Here is a 20154-nt window from a genome sequence, read left to right on the forward strand (position 1 = left end):
CTGACCTGCCCGAGTCACAGGTCGTCCATTTGCACCAGCTGCTGCAGCGTCCCGGAGAATTTTCTGCGTTGCTTTTTAAAGATTCATATATGCAGGGACAAAAAATAGATCAGAAGGCTCGCATACACCATGAAGATCCTTTCCTGATGTTACGTGCTGTGTAGCCACCTTTTCCTCCAAGCTCTTGCCAGCTGGCCTCGTCTCTCCATGCTGTTCCAAGGTTTTTTACCTTTATTTGCATGAATGAGCCTGGGGTTGTGGTATTCTCTTTTGCTCATCCATTGGTAGGGCAGGCAATTGAGTTGCGTTGAACCTAGAGCTGGGAGTCTCAGAATTGCACGGGATCTGACTGACAAGCGGCTGCTTACTGAGGGAGGCGAGGGTCGGGTGTGGGAGTCCCAACGGGAGGCAGAATCTTCATCTGAATCTAAATGAACAGCCTGCTTTTCAGAGGAACTGAGCTGACTTTGCCTGAAATCAAAAGAATGGATAGGTGCTCAGCATCCCTGGAATTGAGAGGCCAAGATACAGGCTGCCAAGTACAAAAACAAGGCAAGAACAAAAGCAAAAACCCTCCTAACCTCTGTTCTGAGGCTGTAACTGCTCTGGCTCGGATCATTTCGGGTGCGGAAGGGTATATCCCAGCTTGAGCGGCTGGTCCCGTGAGCTGCGCTGTCCTCTGGGGAGCAGGGTGTCTGTGTTCCCGTTTGCGCTGTGCGTCTCGCAGCGCGCGCTCACAGACCTGTGTTCGCTTCTAGATCACACCGCTCTGTACTCGTGACACTTCTGTGGTGGATTGCTGGGCACTGAGCCTGCGGCACCCATTTGTCTTCCGCTCCCTCCTGCCTGTCCCAGCCCATCGTCAGTGAAGAGTCTCACTCTTTCCTCGGCCTTTTGCACTCTCCAGCCCTGCGCCGGTTGGAGCTCACTTGAGGCTACTTTTGATACAAACTCCCAGGAGAATTTGTGTGATGGTCCCAACGCGGCTCCTCTCCACGTCTGCCCCGTTGCAGCTTTGTCCCTTTGTTTCCCAGGCCGAGGGACTCCTGCCTTTTGCAGCCGTCGGGGGCTCAGCTGGCCAGCCCTCCAGCCCTCCTTCAGCCACGCTCTTGAGAAATCTTAGTGGAGAGTTAGACCTGGCAGATGGAGGCTGTTACCTCATTCCACAAAAATGCTTTGTTATTGAGAAAATGGAAACTGTCTGAGGTTTGGGAGCTGAATAGAGTCATTGGTGTCTGTTTTAACCGCAGTTTGGTGGTGACTGCTGAAAGTTCCCCTCTCCGAGCATTCCCTTTTCCTACACCCATAATCTTCAAGTCATCGGAGAGCTGCAATGATTTAACTCATTAGCTGAGCAAATGCTGAATACTGTTGCGTACTCTGCAGAAACTTTGCTAAAACCTCAGCATCTTCCAGCAAAAGAAAAATGGGTAGCCAATAAATAACGCTTTGCAAACCGTTGGCCAGAAAAGTGATCCCTATGGATACTAAGCCAAATTCAACTCTCTTTCACAATCTCAGCTGTGCCTCTTGTTTACTTGATTTTTAAAAAGCTGTATTAAGATTATGCAGGAACTTCTTGGAGAGAAAAGGCATGCATGGAGGCTTATGTTTTGTAATTCTTTAACACAGATACTGAATCCCAGTTCTGAAGAGAAATTTCATCAGTAATTTTTAAAAGTAGATTTCAGCACTGGGGATTTGGGAGCATAGGAGGAAGAATGAAAACAGGGATTGAACTATTTGCAAGCTGGTTTTCATATTGCTGTGAATAATGACTGGAGTTAGTCAGTACAGAAGAGCATTAACCTAAATATAAGACTTGTTTTAGTTAACAGATATTTGTATGCATTTGTGAAACTGTGGCATCTGATACCTCCTGCTGAGAACATTGCATAAGCATCATTCACCAAGCACCCTAATAGAGCTGAAAGCAGCAGTGTTAGCTTTTTGGAAATAAAATGAACGCTTTATTTATGTATTTTTAAACTAATGAATCTTAGCGGACCAAATGAATGTCTTCCAGCTGCTACAGATGGTTTTTACATGACTAAATATTTTGGTTCATAGAAAAACCTAGAATACTGGAACCACAAGATATTAAATATTTAATTGTTACCCTGGAATGTAAATATGACCTTGATATTTTGAATTTGTTTACCCAAATTTCAAGTGTTCACTTAGAAATTAATCAATTAATACGGTTCCGATCTTGTTATCTGGGAAGAAGAGTGACTACTCAGCATCTTCTCCAAATTTCTTTAAATATCAGAGTGGGTTTCAGTAACAGGAATTTGCCTGACTGGAGAAATAATCCCAGCTGTTTCAGGCAGAACCCAGGATCAGTATTTTAGCTGTAATGAACTGTTTCCGTTCTAGATCCCTGCTTTCTGTGGGTTTACAGTGTAGCCATAAAAATCCTTTCCAGGCTGAGCTCTGCCTCCTGAGGTCTGTGGGAGGGTTTTTTAATATAAAATGCAAATTGTAAGAACAACTAGCAGTTGATTTCAGACTGTATCTTACCAGTTTAGAGCCTATTCTGGACACGTGTTGTTCCTGTAACTGTAAAGCAACCTTATTTCTTGAATAATCCAAGCCTACAGGATTTCCCTCATGTGAGTGCATCAGAGGTTAGGTCGTTCCTGTTGTAGTTCAGATCTGTGTGGCCGCCGATCATGCCATTTTCCACTAAAACAGCGTGTATACTAACTCAGTACTGCGGGTGAAAAATGTCTGGTTTTTAAGGCTCTTCTAATGAAACAAAAGAAATTGAATAATAATATAAAATGTCTATCTGAAAGGCCTCACTTCAGCACGGTTGAAGACAAAAATTCCTCTCTGAGGTCCACATCTGATGACAGTATTTCTAGATATTGCTTAGGATGTGAAGATGGTGAAGAAAGAGCAGCAACAAAAAAAAGTGGATCCCGAACTGTCTCTGAGTGCAAGGGCTACTTTTGTCAGCATCATGATCCCACGTACAAGCCTAAACTGCTGCCTTTTGCCAGGCTTTTGACCTCACTTTGGAAATCCACTACCCTCATTTAAGGAAAATGTGGGGTTTTCTATTCTGAAGAACTAACGCGGTTTGAACTGGCACATAACTCCTAGTGCTGCACTACTCCAGTGCCTTCTTCCAGCTCAGCGTGCTCACTTTTAAAGCCCGAAGTTTAAATAGTAGGAGCGACTAGCGAAGGCATGGTGTTACTTGGTTGAAAGATCTGGAGTCTGGATTAACTGTACTTTGTAACTGCACGGTACTGTGTCTGTCTGTCACAGAATGGTTTGGGCTGGAAGGGACCTTAAAGATTGCGTCCTTCTCTTCCGTCCTTTTTCCCCTGCTTCTCACAAAGGGTTCAGTTTGTGGAATCTATTTGGACGTAGGTCTATAACATGCATTAGTGGGTGTCACAGTTTTCAGGCTGACGGGGATATGTGCTGCGTCTCAGAAGGAGAAGAAGGATGGACAGGGACTTGGATCTTGGCTCCATTTTTAGTTCTACCAGGCTTGCCTTGTGCCAAAACCCTCCGAGGTGCAAATCCCAGGAGGGAGATAAAATAACTCCCTGCCCTGCAGGTGTTATAAGGGTAAATAATGTTTTTGCTGGTGACAGCTGTTAGGGAATTGAGGAAGCAACAATCCTACAAGAGGTACGGGATGTCAGATCTGTGGAAACTGAGCGCTCTTGCATTTATGGTCGTGTACTGGATCAGCAACTATATTTGTGTTATTTGCAGTAGGGAGTCAGGGAGCTAAACTGCTTTCCAAGTAAAGAAACTAAACTTCAGTTTGTGTCCTTAAATGTGGATTATTCTTTCTCATCTGCCTCTTTTCCCAGCACATGGAAATTTTCGAACAGAAAAGTCAGCGTTTAAGTTTTCAGGCATTTCAGTGGCTACCTTTAACTCAGTGAACACTTCATATCAAGAAAATTGCTGCGATGCCTAACTCAGGGGGTTCTGGAACTTGTAGAGTAATAGTGGTACTTACTAAAGAGTCATTAATAGCAAAAAGTACACAGTGTGGTGCATGTAACTCAGCCCAGAGAAGTTTTATTTCTAGTATTTCTCAACCGTGTGCAAACATCGTGTAACTCACAGGAAGATTAAATGTGGCCCATTGCGCTTGTATAGAAGTCTTGGATGTGTCACTTTTGGAGAGCCTGAAGAGCTGTGTGTGGAAAATCACAAATGCACTTCAGGTTGGTGAAGGTGTTGGACCATGTGCACAGGCTGTATCATGCTTCATGCTCTGTGAGACAATGACTCAACTACGGAATGATGAAATAAGTGCTTTCAGATCCGTGATAGCTTTGAGTATTAATTTTAGAAGAAGACGCAGAGCAGGACTTTGAATAAGAGTGGAGGAGGCCAATGCAGAGATTTTGAGTAACTGGGCCCCAAGGAGATCGTGCTGTTCGAATAACACTGACCCTCTCCAGTGGAAATCAGTGAGTTCTGCTGCTCACCTCACTAGCACTGGACTTGGGAAAGTCAGGCTAATAATGATGTCCATTAGCTTTTCACTTTCTGCTAGGAGTTTTGCTTGTTTTCTTTGTTTTTCCTGTCATCGTGACATTGAGAAATAGAAAGGGCTTGGAAGTGAAATACATCTACACAAAATTGGAATTGGAATTCTTATGTCTCTTATGAAAACTTAGAGTAACTTGAATTGTAAGTATCCAATTTCCAGTCACAAGTAATGACATTTAAACCTCTGTAGGAAATGCAATCCCTGTGCTGATGTCACCCTCTGGTTTATGATGCGACTGCTTTTGTTTCTGGGCAAGCACTTGAGTGTTTTGCTAGTGAAGTGATGATTTACTAGCGAGAGGCTCTTGCCGGCCGCACCTGCTCTGTCTGCAGCCCGACTCACGGGAGAGCCAGCCTCGCGCTGCCGCTTACAGTGCCGCTGCCGTTGGGGCTGTTGGGGTTTACCAGGTCCATCACGTTCGGCAATGCAAGGTAACAGAGAACTGGTCTGAGTTTTTGTTTCCAGGGGTTTGCCAATTTGGGCCAAATAGCTTGTAAACAGAGCATTTTTGTTCTGGCCAGTTAGGAGAACAGAGGGAGGGTTAGTAGGGCATTGGTGGTGTCTTGTTGCAGTGAAGCCCATGATCCTCGAACTGCCTGAGCATGCAAACAGCTTTGGAAAATCTTTCCGTCTAGTCAGAGAGCAGGTTGCTGTTGCTTCCTTCAGCGAACAAGTGTGGAGCATCTTCTCTGCAGCAAAGAAATGGGGCGTTGCTTCATATCTGCTGCTTCAGGGGCTGAAACATCAGCTCTTCCTGGTCTTTACCTGAAAGTCGTCGTGAGAGGAGTCTCTGTTAGTTAAAATTCTGACCTTTCGGTTCCTTTTCAATCAGTGACAAATCTGTTTCATGCAGGTTTCCTTGTAAATCAGATTTGAATGAGAGAATGAGGTTCTGTAAATGAGCCCCAGTCCTGGATCAGGGGCTCTCTAATATTGTTACTTCTTTCTTTTCATGTAGGGTTTTTTTCTGTAAAGGAGTTTTCCTCTCATGAGTTTTTAGGCACAGTCAGCACGTGTGCTTTGCCGTGCCGCCTGCCAGCAGCAGTGCTCCGTGTTGCTGGGACTGAAGTGCTGCCAGCGTGGTGAGCAGCAGCACTAGTTGAGAGAGCAGACACATCCAGCGGGCAGGGGCGTAGATGTTGGAAACTCAACGTGTAGCTGTGTGATACAAAGGCATTCATAAATTCTGTGCCCCTTCAAATAGCTGTTTCCACTTAGTCTTTTGGATGTGGCACCAGTTTTCCCTTTCATGGGTACCACCAAAGACTCTTTATCTCAAAGTGTGGCAGCACAGCATGGCAGAAATCGGAAATTCTTGCAAATTTCTTTTTAGTGCTTGCAAGGAGTTATTTCTTAGACATTCTATGTAAAATATATGACAGTTACGACTGATGGCTTCTATTATTTAAAATGTGCAGCACTTAAGAGTAATTTTTAAAGGTGCCCGTGAGAAATGCTTTAACAAGGAGACTTATTTGAAGATAACCGGCTCTGTATAGTAAATGATACCTGATGACCAGATCACCTAGCAGAGAAATCTGCAGCCACAGAAGAAGGAAACTTGTTTCACTTCTACGTTGGCAAGGCAGTGGCTGAAAGAAGAGGTTATCTTCCTCTCTCAACGATCCCCGCTATGTCCCCGTTCTGTACTTTCTTGTGCTCTGAGGGCTCAGCTATGCTGTCCTTGCAGAGCTCTACCTTTTTTCAGGAGGGTTGCAGCTGGCACATACAGCATCTCCCAGGCAACAGATGATCTTAGTTTTGTTTCGGACCACAGGCAAGCAGTTCTCGGGACGGTAACCTGAGACAATTTGTCTTTGCCAGGATTCAGTCCTTCCCCAGATTTAGAAGCTGCTCACATGCTGCGGGCTACAGAGCTGTAATTAATTGCCTTTGCTTGCAAGGGACACCAGCAGCTGTACAAAGCACTTTAGACGGAGACTGTCCTTACTTCTCGTGCAAATAGCCAGCACAGGTGGAGAGGCCCACGGTTAGTGATCGGGACGGTGGGAGAGAGGCTGCTGGGCAAGCGCGTGTGTGGCACACGAGTGTCATTGCAGTGTCTCCCCTGTCACCTTCCTGGCTTTCTCTTCACTCTGCTGATTTTGCATGCGGGTGGAGATCCCCGAAAGGCACAAAACTTCCAGGGTTACAATGCCGGTTACCTTTCCCAGTCGGTACGTCTGCTTATACTCAAGAAACTGACTACAAATGCTCATGTTTGGGAGCCAAAGAATCAAACCGGAAAGGGACTATTTTGACCAAATTTGGTGAAAAAATTCACTTTGCCCTTTAAGTAATAGGCATGCATTAAATAAAACATGTCTGGTTTGTATGTCTTTTCCTGCTACTGTAAGTCAAAGTTGCTTTGTTTATTAAAAAACCCTGAAGTTGAGCAGAGCCTTAATCAGCAAAAGAGCTGCCGGGCTTTCTGGAGAAGACAGTTAATAAGGGATTGGGCTCAGACCATGCAGGTTTGCTTTTCAGCACGTGAGCACAAAACGTGCACTCTGACTGCATCCGTCTCCTGCAGCCGGTCCGCAAGCTCACATGCATGCTTGGTCAGAAGCAAGCTTGAAGCAGCCCCTTGATTGTCTTTATGTGCAAAATAGAGGTATAATCTCGTAAGTACTTTTTATTCAGGGACTACAAAAAGCTTTGTAAACACTAACTGAAATTATGTATCACCTCAGAAATAAGAATGGCTTCATCCTCAATTTAAAAAACAGCTGCCTCTAAGGGAAAGAAAAGTGAAAACTACAGCATAAGGCTAGAATTGTAAGAGAACTTTAGGGAAGTCGAGCGGAATTCCATTATTTTGTAGTGATATCTCTACTGAGATGCACAGATTCCAAGAAGTAGCAACTACAGCAGTCAGATTATTTTTTTCTGCATATAGGCTGTGATGTCTGATTGAATTGCAAGATTCTTGTGTGCTGAGCAGATCTATGAAGGTAAATTGGCCTCAGTGTGCAGTTAGTGATTTCCTGTCATGCTTTCATGTTTGAATTCTAGTGTACTGGATATGACCATTATTTCATGGGGCAAAGAGATTTTGAAACACTATTGCCGGAGTCCTGGGTTTGTGCAGTTGGATAAGCAGTTAGGCGTTTATATGGCTATGGGCCAACTTCGCTGGGTTACGTGGGCATAAATAAATTCAGTCCAAAATTAAACTTTCATTGCTAGATTATAATCCTCACAACATGCTTATTCTTTGGGACTCCCTTTTTCTTTCTGTAATAGCCAGGGCGTTATAAAGATCTCACTGGGTTTCTGCATTTGGAAGGTTTAGGACATCGTAGGCTCTGTGCAACAAGAGTTCTGTCTTTTGAGTTTGGGGCATGGATGCGTTTTCCCGTTTGATCTTTGTGGTCATGTTTGTTTCTGGAGAATACTGACTTCATGCAGGGAGCCTGTACCTCGTGTGAGGTTGTAATTGCAATGAGGTGTGGTGTTATGAGGCTGTAGCACACAGAACAAGAAATATGCTACAACAGGCAGGTAACATGAAGCACCTCAGCTACCAATGTGTAGTTTCATGTACACTTACATATACTCTCTTCATGACTTTCTTGATGAAACCTCATCCAGTTATGATCCCTTCTCACCACCTTTTCTTGTCTGTCACTTCTTAATGACACAGGCAAAGAAGGTTCACAGAGAAATTATACCACTTCTAAGCGACGGGCATTTCACTGTCCAGATTAGCTTCTGCCTAGACCTGGTGTGAAACCTGGGGCCTGGAGGCCAGCCACTGCCCATTAATTTGTTTTATATGGTTGATGGCTATCTTTAAGGTTTGTTTTGTGTTCTTGCATTACTGTTTGTTGCCAGTAGGATGATGGTTAATGTACCGTCTGCAAGGCCTATTGAGCCCTGCACAAGCAACAAGTTCCTCATTCTTGCCCCATTTTCTAGTTGAAAGAGGAAAACTAAGGGAAGTTGTGGACTTGACATTGGCAGACTCTCATGATGTGATTTGTCAAGCACCCACTAGCTGATGGCCTTTTTGCCAGGGCTGTTGAGGCTGAGACACCACAAGGCAGAGGGGAATTGTGTGTGTTCCCATGTTGGGGATGTAGCGTGAGCCGATGGTGCAGTCCAGCACCGGCAGCCTCTCTGCAGCGGCACTGGAAGTGCTGCTGCTGGGCTGGTGTTGTGCCCACTGGCTGTCACAAACAAGGAAAGCCTGAAGCTTGCATGCACTCAATTTCAGTATGCACTCCAATGTTTTTGATATCACTGTTGCCATAATTGAATGGGAGCGTATCCTTCTCTCTTAAAGGGGATGACTAACGTGCTTGAGAGGAGAAGGCAGCCGGAGTTCAGAAAGCAATTGCATGCCTGTTCCTTGCTCCTTTTTAAGAATTGATATGAGCAGCCGTTTCCCTGGCCTGCGACTCCCGTTCCTCTGATCACACCGAAGCTCCTGTGATCAGTCACGCTCCCTGGAGCTTGGCTCCGGCATCTTTCTTCCTATTATGGTCACCCTGGCCATGTCTGCAGCCGCTGCCCCACGGCCAGTTACAAGCTTCAGTAGCAGGCTTGTGCGGTGCAAGCGAGCGCTGCCGGCAGGCTCCTGCTTGGTCAGGGTCGCAGGTGGCGGGGAAGGGTTCCTGCGATGTGGAGCTTGGGCCAGGCTGGCTCTCTCTTCTCCCAAGGCTCTTCAGAGACCGGCCAGAATCTCTTCTAGCACATTTTTAAGCCACAGATTTCGTAACTGTCTGGTAAACGGGACTTCATTTGGCTGGGGAGAAGTTTCTGATGTGTTCGTATCTTACTCCTCTGCTCTTGGACTTCCTCCTTCAGTTAAGTGGTCTGTTTGAATCATGACAGGTCCAAACTGCCCAAATGGTTTCAATTCCCGACTTCCTGTTGAGTGCGCAGAATTTGCTTACTTTGTATACATTCTGAATAAGATTAACAGCTGATCTCTTGAGCAAACATTCGGTTCTAATGTCAGCAGAATGACACAGGCTGCTTGTTCTGAATGTGTCCTGACAGCTCTGCTGCTGTTAGCTGTGCCCTCGGTCCAAGCTGCCCTCTGAAGAGGGAGGATTTTGTTCAGAACCTGAAATACCTAATTGACCCTTACAGGTGTTTAGTAATGAATTTTTAACTCTGAAATCATTCCCTCCTTTCTTCCTGGACAGAGTTTTTCATTTTATGGTTGCATAGTAGGGACTCTTAAGCTTCTTTCTCTGACCCTGGTAGAATTAACTTTCCCTAAAGAAAACAGGTCTAGAGCAAGGGCTGAATTGTCTGTTGCCTTTCTCCTTGTCAGCCTGCGCTCTGCTGTTCCTCTGATGGGGTTTTGGAAGGTGGGTAGACACAGTGAAGACGGGCACCCGTGGGAAGCATGGCGTTTCTCACTGGTGGTGTTTGAATAGATCTTCTCTTTCTCTTCCTCCAAACCACACATCTTCATGCTCACCATGTGGGTGCTTGAGCTCACAGCTGGATTCAGGGGACCTGCTTGGCTAGGAAGGATGTGGGGAGGAAAAGGACGAAGTAGCTGAAAACCAAATGCAAAGCAAGGTCTTGGCCACAAGAAATTACAATTTGAATCTCAGATGGGCAAACCCGCCTGGTTTTCCACTGTAGCATGGAAAATTGGATTCCCCTGCAACTGCGGCCTCATTAAAAAGAGATTCTTTCTTTAAAGGGTAGAGAAGGGACAAAAGTCCCAGTGTGCACAAATACTGGCTTAGAGCTTTGTCCCATTACCTTGTATGGGGATGCTGCCTTGTGAGAGCCTGACTTACTAGCAGCAGGTTTTCCTTTCACATAGGAAAAGTTTTGGTTTATGTTTCCTTATCTTAGGAGAAGGAATGAGGAATTTAGTACTAGAGGAAAAAGGCCTATGAGCTCATTGGTTTTTTGAACCCAGAGCAGAGCTTTGGAGTTCCTTAGGACCCTGACAGCCCCGTGCCCCCTGTCCACAGGCACAACAGCTCATGGCCCGGGGGTGTCAAGAGTTCTTGCAGACTCTACTGGGGAGTCTGCAAGCAATCAAAGCCAAAACTATTTCCACATGGGGATAGCTGACTCTGCATGTGGACTCTCTAAGGTTTGTTGGCCTTCCTGAGAGACCTGGCCAGTCATTTATGCTAATTCAAAAATTTAATTTAAACTTTAAAAAATCATTGCTGCTTTCCAGATCTTTTGAGTATACCTGGTCTGGCAGAATTCGGCAGGTACTTAGGCCAGGCATCAGTGGTCATTTTCCTCCCAGAATCAGCATGCTGGCGTTACAAGAAAGCGTGAAAGTGAGCCTCGCCTCCTCGAGATGGTGCCTCCTGGAGATGCATCCCGTCACCTCCTCCTCTGTAGGATAATGCTGATATAGAAAATAAATATTAGCATACATACTGTGCCATGTCACTAATGTGTAAAGTGATAAAGATGCTTCCTGTCTCTCATCCTGTGTGTCAGCCTGTTGTTTGAGGCAGAGGGCACCTCTTATTGCACTTACCAGAGTCAGGCTTTGTCTCTAGTAGGTCTTCCAGTGCTCTCGTTGCACTTGTAACCTCACTCTTCAGCCTCTCCTCTCTGCGGGAAGCTGCTTTTGGGTAGGACTGGGCTCCGTGTACCTGCCCTTAGCGGCACCCTCCTGCAGCCCTCTTGCTGCGTGCGAAGGCACCGCTCAGCTTCAGCTGCGCCTCTGCCTGCGCTGCCAGGACCTCGTGTGAGTCCGGCACGGCGGCAGTGGCCGTGCCCCGCACCGTGATCATTTGCCATCGCTCACCTTGGACCGGGTGTGATGTCTCTGTCACGGCTGTGCAAACAGCGCGGTGCTTCCTGCAGGGCACCTCTGGGCAGGCTGTGGGCTGACATCAGGTGAGATTTTCTTGGCTTAAGGGTAAGATCAGACATTTGTGGGACAGTTGTGCTTTTAGCACTTACCTTGATCTGTATGCGGAGCTGTCAGGAGGAGTCCACGTGGTTTGTTCTTTGGACGGAGGACACCTCAGAGATCTCTTCTGAACATTAGGAAACCCTCAATTTGCCATTCTAAGACTGTATTAAAATCGTGCAACAATCTAGGCCTACCTTGTGACTTGTCAGATGCTTTAACAGTTTCTGCTACTTCTTCCTCTCAAAGTTGTGGGCGTTTTCAGAAAGCTGCCTACCTTGCTGAGCAACAGTGATTCTGACAGCACTTATTTCATTTGAAATACAGGGTGTTTCCTCACAACTGTGCCAGCCATTTTGCTAAATCTGTTGCAGAGCCCAGAGCAGCCCATGACTGCTCTGGGCAGGAGGTTGGTCTGCCCGCGCTTGGGGAAACGACTGCGGTGCAGCTGGCTCAGCAGAGCTCGGTATACGCACACGTGTAAGCGCAACATCCCGGTGGTGCAGGTGGGGGCTGTGCGGCCTTACACCCAGCTGATTCATTTGTCTCCTGCCTCCTCCTCCTCAAGGCCGATTTGGTAAGAACCAAATTTTCCCTGCGTGTTGGAGAAACGACCTGCGGCGTCCTCCCGTTGTGCTGGTGATGGGGGAGCTGCCAGGTGAGGTCCGTGGCTGTGCTGATGGTCCCTGCGAGGACTCTGCTCCTCGCTGCGCCAGAGCCCCCCAGAGCAGCCCTTCATACTTGGGATTTCCGAGCTGTCCGCGGGGAGGCTCAGGCTGGAAGGCAGCTCGGAGGCGAGATCTGAGGGCAGGAAGTGACTCAGTGGTGCTACGAGCAGGCGGGTGAGGGCTTGACGCAGCACTGCTCCTAAGGGTGCTCCGTGCAAGCTGGGTCCAGCTGGGTTACCCTGATGAAGCACTCGGCACCTTTCTGGCAAGCGGCCTCTTGCCCAAAAGCAGGATCCCCTCTAACAGCAGATGGGTGATGTTGTTCCCACTGCCCCAGGTCTGCAGCCACGGTCGTGGGTTTGGGAGCAGAGCAAGAGGGTACAGACAGAGGCAGCAGCGTGAGGAGGTGCAGAGAATGCCCTGCGGTGCCCCAGGGAGCTGGTCCCTGCTGCCCCGCAGAGCCTGGGCTGGCCGTGCCGGCCCCTGGCTGGGGCGCGCAGTGACCCTGAGCGGATCCGCAGAAGCGGTGTCGGGAAACGTGGACTGAAAACATTCCCAGTCTAACGGAGGGGCTGGAGCTGCTCCTCAGAGCAGGCAGCTGGTTTCCCTTTTAGGGTCGGCAGCAGGCAGAAACAATTTCACACAGATTCCAGGACCCATAATGGTTCTGGAAAGCCAACAGGAACAAAAAGCGTTCTTCTCTTCTGACCTTGGAGTGCGTTGAGGACCGTCTTCCAAAGCCTTGTCCCTGGACGGTTTCATCCTTACATGGGGAACGCTCGCCCGTCCCAGCGAGGTTGTGCTTTTTCTGCATATCTGTTTAGGTGTGAACCGCAACCGCACAAGCTGTGCTCGGGGCAGCCCAGGGAAGATGAGAATAGGCAGGAACCTGACAGACAGTCAGAGGCAGGTCTATTCCTGTGTCCTGGAAAGATTAAGTGTTTCCCTAGGAATAGCCTTATGGGTTGCTCTAGGATCACTTCGTGGAGCAGCTGGTTGTGACCTGACAACGAACAACAAACTGGTGTGAAGTTACATAGGGTTATAGGTTCACCATATACATGAGACCTCTCGCTGAAGGAGTTCATTGTAGCAGGAATCGTCTCAAAAGACTGATTAAACTCTTAAGTGGTTGTGTGTAGCAGAAAGCCTGGCCCTGGACAGTCTGTACTGCCTCCTTTGCATAATAGGTCCCCGGTTTACAGACACTAAAATTAATGTAATAATCTCCTGGGGCTGTTGCTAAGCCATCTGCTGTGTTGCTGCGGACAATGACACCGGGGTGGTGTTAGGTGCATGTTACTCTCTAATTAGAAAGTGGACTCTGCTGCGCGTCCTTGACAAATTGCTGACCTTTCTCATACGTGAAGCTATTCTGAGCTCTGTTCCAGACTGATCAGATTTGCATCCCAGAGCACTTTAAATGTTGTTTGTGAGAGGAGCTCTTGTTCCCAAAGTTGTTTGTTCATGGGCACAGGAGAGGAACTGAACTTCCTTTCCTCCATGAGCACAGCTATATCTGTCAAAGGGAAAGGGTAGGCAGCTGGCAGGCATATATCTGGGGTTTATTTTTGCCCTCAGACAGCCAGCGAGGCAGCTGAGAGAATAGCCCACATCCAGCTCCACCATCCCCATGTATGAGGGACCTGCTCCAGTGGACCTTGTCCCACAGGGACCGCGGCCATCTGGTAGTGGGCAAGCAAGCACTCTCTGCAACTGGAATCCCATCATTTTAGGGCAACACCTTGGTTAGTATTTGAAGGCGTTACTTATAGCAGCCTAGCACACAGCTAATGTTTACAGGGTGGTGCAGACTGCAGAGTATGAGTGCGTGCTAATTAGCACGCATAGTGACTGCCTATGTTGTGCCTTCTAAATCTGAGCCTCAAAGGTTTTTTTAATGCATTTTAAAACCCTGCCTCTTTTCCTCATGAATGGAGACAATTTCCAGGTTCCTCATTACCATCACAGTAAGAATTGTGGCTTTTGTGCTGTTTCTTTTACTCTGTTTCTTTTGTCCCACCTTCCTCTTCTCCATGAACTTGGTCTCCGGCAGTGCCATGTCCTCAGGGGCAAAGATGCAGAGTTTGCTTTGGTGTTGCACAGGGCCTTGACACCCCTGCCCCGCACTGCATGCGAGACCAGAACAAAGAGAGCAAACAGCTTATCTAATACAAATAACCCTGAGCAAACTTCCTGGGCCTGTTCGTTTTTCTGTGGAAAAGGCAGCACAGAGTCTAATCCTGTCCGCTCTCATAGCAGTCTCGGCCACGTGACGCTCTTGGGACGTGCTCTGCTGGCAGTCTGTGCATCTGCCAGCCTGCTCGCGCTCCGCAGCCTGGAGAGCAGGAGCTTGGCTCACACAGCACGCAACGGACATAGGTAGACTTTGGGGAGAAACTACTCATAGCGGAGGCAAGCGTGGCACACTGATTTAAGGTCTTCCTCGGTATATCATTTTCAGAGGGTTTATATGGTTTCCACTTCCTCTTCTGTGGCCGCTCTGTGTTGCGTGCCCCGCAGTGAAAGCGGCACTGTGGGGCACCTGCCGGCACTGCCTGCAGTATCGCTGGCGAGTGCTGGCCGAGGGCTTTGGCCAGCAGAAGCTAGCTGGGGGTCCTGGTGGGCTCGGGAGTGCCACCTGCCCTCAGCAGTGGAGGGGAGGAGGACTGGCACTGCTGGGTGCCTGGGTCTGGTGACAAACAGCATTTGGGATTGAAACGTTCCTGTCCTGTCGCTTTGTTTTTAATCCCTGTTTCGATCACGGTGATAGCTCAGGTGCCCCAGGGGAGCAGAGCTCGCTCTGGCCGTGCCACGGCCCTGAGTGCTTGCTGTGGAGCTGGTGCTCGCACCCCGTAGCTCTCCTGTGGTTTGGTGGCTGGCACCAGGTCCCAAGGGTACGTGTGGGGCCGGGGGACGGCACGTGCTCGGGGCAGCAGCACCTGCCTTGTCGAGGTGGCTCAGGGGTGCGAGAGCCCCAGCAGTCCTTGGTGGGTTTGTCCTGCCCGCCTCCTGCCCCTGTGCACGGGGAAATGCTGTCCCTTGTTTTGAGTTTGGGGACCAGGGCTCACAGAGGGACAGTGTCTGGGTCAGGCGCAGCAGTGCTCGGGAGGCTGTGTCCGTGTCGCGGGTAAAACCCAAGGCTTCTCCCATCAAGTTGTTTTTCCTTCCCTCACGTTTTCTGACGTCCTCTGACCCTGTATTACCGGACCACACAGATAAAGCACAGCCCATTGAGCAAACATGGCAGCTCCCTGCTCCGGCGGTACCACAGCTCCCAGGGTAGGGGTGCTCGTTAGAGGCCCTTTTATTACAGACACACCTTGGAAAGTTCCCTTCAACAGGGCAGGGAGGAGGAGGGTTATTAATTTGGTTTCCATTCTTTGCCAGAGAGAAAGGTCCCAGGTGGCTTCAGGGAGTGAAGGCAAGTGGGGCGGCAGAGGAGGAGGCGGTGGGTGAGAAGCGGCCAGGAGCCGTGTGGGGTGCAGGGGGGCGCGGGAGCTGCTGGCCGGGTGGGCGAGTGCCTCGTGGGGTGCCCCAGAGGGAGGAGGCACTGGGGGCCAGCCCAGGCTGGGGGCAGAGATGAGGCAGCGGGTCCATTTCGGCTCCCTGGCCCTGGCACCCGTCCGGCTCCCCTGTGCAAACTGCTCCGAGCGCCTGCCTCGTCTCCAGTAACGGACTGGAAATTGCCCGGCCTGGCCCAGGCCGCCTTGTTCCACGGGCAGCGAGCCTGGGGCTGCCGGCCGGGGCTCCGGAGGACAGGCTTGGCGGAGCAGCGGCCCCAAGCCCGCGCTGCTCGCGGGGGCACGCCGTGGAGCTGCTCCCGTGGCCGCAGCCACGCGCACCAGCCCGCCGTGCTGGAGGGCACGGAGCGGTCAGCGGAGCAGGCGACGGCCGGGGCAGCAGCTGGGTAACGAGGGTGTCTGAAAAGGGACTTTGTTCCCCCTCTGTTGGTCACGTAGCCATGTGGGAACACTGGATTTATTCACCGGCAGTCCTATCGGCACATACCAGGCTTGACAACAGCTGGGAGCTGTGCGGCTTGACCAAGAATAGCCCTGGGGAGCTCTCTGCCGTGAGTCAGAGCTGTCTGGATCGGCTCCTGCCCCGGAGGCTGCCTCCCAGCCTAAGGCAGACGGCCGCTGCGGCCAGGGAGCCCGTGAGGAGGGAGGCACAGAGGGTGGCGGTGAGCTCCCTGCCCCATTAAATGCTAAACTCTAGATTGAGCCGTAATAGCTCTTTCTGAAGTGGGTGGGTTCATGAAGAAAACTGCAGCGTGTGGCGCTCTGCAGCTGACTGCTCAGATGTAATTCCATGGGCTTGTCTACACTTGACAGCAACCTGTGTTAAAGAAGGGTGTGATTTTGCAAGTGGAAAACTCCATATTTAGGAATAACCAGGTTAAAGCAAACAGAAGGAAGATACTCTTGTTCTGGAATTAGTGCTCCAAAGAAAGCGAAATAGTTCCACAAACCTCTTGTCTGAGAGGGAGACGGGGCAACGAGAGACATCTGATCTCCTGCGTGCAAAACCCCAGCACCCCTATTGCTTGTAAAACACCCACCCTCCCCAGCACTTTCTCCCTGAAGAGTGTTTGTAGTGGAGCGACATGTGCCCAACGGTTTGCTGGGATGTGGCTCCATAGCTGGGCATAGCGTGGGGTGCCTGATTTCTGCTTCCCTGTGGAGCAGCTGCTTTAAAGTTCTGGAGAAGTTCCAGAATGTGAAACGCTGACAGCCCCATCAGGCAGAGCATCAGCTCAGAGGCCGTCAGGAGGAATCTTGCTGTTAGTCCAGGGCCATGCTGGTGGCTGAGCGTGGGTCTCTGAAGGGCTGCTTGGTAGACAGATCTCCCTCAAGGCGGCTGGCTCTCTGATGTGACAGGGATGTGCACGGTCCTGTTTTGGGTGCCAAATCAAAACTTTTCATGCAAAAAAATTCTCTCTTTAGTCATCATTTACACTTTGCATCCCAGCATGAAGGCAGACAGTAAGAAGCTCAACTGCATGCTTACATGTCTAGGTTTCTCTGAGTGGAGCCTAAGTGCTCCAACTGTTGATCTTGAGTATAAACCTAAAGCAAGATTCATCCTAGGTCCTGGATGTGTGCAGGCTTTTTTGGAAGTGCGTACAGCCACAGAGCAGGCGCAGAGGCTCAGGTCTGCGTCCTGTCCTGATAGTGGCTGTTTGTTGGCTCAGTGCAGGGATTCGCGGTCCTTGCCCTCTGGAGATGGCAGGGCTGTGCAGGGACATCTCCGGCAGTGTAAGCTGATACTGACCCAGCATCTCCGGACCTCTTAGCAGGTGAAGGAGGCCCTCAGACTGGCACCATGACAGAGTGCTTTGACTGTGACAACTGCAAGGAGTCCTTGTATGGGCGCAAGTACATCCAGATGGACAACGGCCCGTACTGCATCCCCTGCTACGATGCCCACTTTGCCAACACCTGTGATGAGTGCAAAGAGCTGATCGGCCACGACTGCAGAGTGAGTATGGGACCCTGCGGCCGGGCGGTTCCCTGGCACGATCGGTCCCCCCCTCATCTCAGCTGTCCTCCCCAGGAGCTGTACTACGAGGATCGCCATTACCACGAGCACTGCTTTCGTTGCTTCCGCTGTGACCGTTCTCTGGCCGACGAGCCATTCACCTGCCAAGGCGAGGAGCTGCTGTGCAATGACTGCTACTGCAGCGAGTTCTCCTCCAAATGTGTTGCCTGCGAGAAGACAGTCATGCCAGGTAGGAGCAGGCAGACTCGAGCACTGCAGTTTGTTCCTGGTCCCAGCAGCGTCAGCTGGGGCTGCAGGGTCCAGCGCTAGGGCAGCAAGGAAGAGAGCTGAATTTCTGCTGTCGTGCCCCACTGTCACTGCACAGAGTGGGCCAGGCACTTTGCTTGTCTGGCAAGACAGCAGGATCCGGAGCTGCGATCGCCCAAGCAGCTGTCTGTCTGTTCCCCTTTTTCATGGGGAAGTGAGCTGGGAGGAGATAATAAAGGGTTTCCTGGGCATTTTCTGGTGTGTGCTGACGAGAAGAAAAGGAATGACTGAAGGTGTGTGAGCGTCTCTACAGATGGCCTGAGGCAAGGGAGTGTCTTTGCTTGGCCATTCTGGCACCATCTTCAGATGTAGGTTACAACAGGCGTCTCTGCCGCGGCCTGTGTGCCGGTGCTGGGGGCACGTTCCTGCAGCCCTCCCCTTGCGGCTGTGGGGTGGGCCTGGGGCCTCCCCCTCCCCAGCTGCCTGCGGTCCCGCGCTGCCACGGGGAGGGCAGGCACAGAGCCAGGCGTGCAGGACCGCAGTTTATCCTGCACGGCCTCCCGTGTCCCCCGTGTGTGCTGTGCTGCTCCCTCCCGTCACCCTGTGAACGGCTCTCTCTGCAGGGTCCCGTAAGCTGGAGTACAACGGACAAACCTGGCATGAGCATTGCTTCATATGCAGCAGCTGCCAGCAGCCCATCGGGTCACGATCCTTCATCCCAGACAAGAAGGATTATTACTGTGTCCCCTGTTATGAGAGCAAGTTCGCTCCTCGCTGCACTCGTTGCAAAAAGGTACGTCTGGCCTGACAGCCCGAAGCCGCCAAGTTCTCTGATCCAGGGACACGTTCCCCGCTCCTGTTTGAGCCCCACCAGGGAAGAGTTCAGGTGCCAGCACCCCGACTAGCCGTTGGTTGTGCACTGCGGCCTCTTTCCCCGTCCCTGTGTGTCACCAGTGTGCGCTCTCTTCCCGCAGACCCTGACCAAGGGAGGAGTGACCTACCGGGATGAGCCGTGGCACAAGGAGTGTTTCGTCTGCACAGGCTGCAAGACGCCCCTGGCTGGCCAGCAGTTCACCTCCCAGGATGACAACCCGTACTGCATCAAGTGCTTTGGGAACCTCTACGCCAAGAAGTGCAGCGCCTGCACAAAGCCCATCACAGGTGAGCAGAATGGCCCCGGTTACGGGGCGCTTCGGCAGGGCAGGGCGTGACCTACCTGCCCTGTTTCCAGACATGCGGTGACTTCTCGGGGTGAAGCTGCCCTCTCGAGTGCGTGTGTGACCCAGGCCCGTATGATGCTCGTACACGTCTCCACCATGCAGGCTTGCTCAGGTGCCTCCAGGCACTTAGGCCTCCTGGGGACAAATGCTGGGGAGTGCAAGGTGCCGTCAGGCATGTCCCCTACAGAAACAACGGCATCCGCTTTCCAAGGAACCCCATGACAGAGGATCTCTTTGTTGCAGTGGTCCTAGGGCCACTTGTGTCCCTTCATCTGCATCTTTCAAAGCGGTGAACTGTCCCCCTTGGGAGGAATTCCCTCTGCCCGGGGGTGAAGGCTCCCAAAATGACCCCTCACAACGTGACCTCGTGTCTCTAGCTTGCCTTGTTTGAGGTTGGTTGCCACATCCTGTGGAAAGATTGCTCACAGACAGGGAAAGCCAGAGACTTCCAGCCATAGCTGGAGCAGGAGCTGCTGCAGGGGAGCCTGGACCTGTCGTACCTGCCTAAGACAGGGGCAGCAGGGGATCCTCTTCTGCAGAAACCCCTGAGAGGGTCTGGCCGCCTCCCTGTCCTCCCCCACTTGACCTTTCCCTTTGCAACCCGTGTCTCTTGCTGCTGGGAAGGCAGGCAAAGCCATGAATCAGCTGGTGACTCAGAGGATGACTCTGGCTGAGGACAGGGCAGTTCCCGGGCACCCCGCTTCCCGTCTGGTCCTTATCTGTTTGTCGCAGTCCCGGGGAGAAGGGGGTCGCAGCCGACAAGTCCAGTCGCCACCAGCAGAGGAAGGAAGCTGCCCGCGGAGCCTCTGCAGGAGCCCAGGCCTGGGCTGGTGGCAGGAGGGCTCTTCCCAGGATTTCACTAGCGTTGTCCTTGGAAGGAGCTGCTCCAGGCAGTGCTGCCAGGAGCTCCCAACAGCCCCCTCGTTCGCTGCGATGGTGCAGCTCTGCTCCCTGCTCCTCCCTGAGGAGAAAACGGTGATTCTGGTCCAAGGATCCCAACCCTGCAAAATCTGGTGTGAAATCAGTTTGGTCCTCTTCCCCTCCAAGAGTGGAGATTCGCATTTCAGATGCATTCGATACTGGGGGGTGTTTGGGTGCCACAGCGCAGCATTGCGTGCGAAG

The 20154-nt window shown here is 50.6% G+C and overlaps 1 protein-coding gene across 1 annotated transcript in view; it reads left to right on the plus strand.

The window, feature by feature from the left end:
- The window catches only part of FHL3 (four and a half LIM domains 3), a 30772-nt gene that overhangs the window by 8519 nt on the left and 2099 nt on the right, over positions 1 to 20154 (plus strand). The window contains exons 2-5 of the mRNA XM_075522418.1: positions 17361 to 17545; positions 17621 to 17795; positions 18436 to 18605; positions 18787 to 18973. Coding sequence (XP_075378533.1) covers positions 17361 to 17545; positions 17621 to 17795; positions 18436 to 18605; positions 18787 to 18973 — 717 coding nt within the window. The remainder of the gene's footprint in view (positions 1 to 17360; positions 17546 to 17620; positions 17796 to 18435; positions 18606 to 18786; positions 18974 to 20154) is intronic.

Source organism: Mycteria americana, chromosome 21, assembly GCF_035582795.1.
Source record: "Mycteria americana isolate JAX WOST 10 ecotype Jacksonville Zoo and Gardens chromosome 21, USCA_MyAme_1.0, whole genome shotgun sequence".
NCBI lineage: Eukaryota > Metazoa > Chordata > Aves > Ciconiiformes > Ciconiidae > Mycteria > Mycteria americana.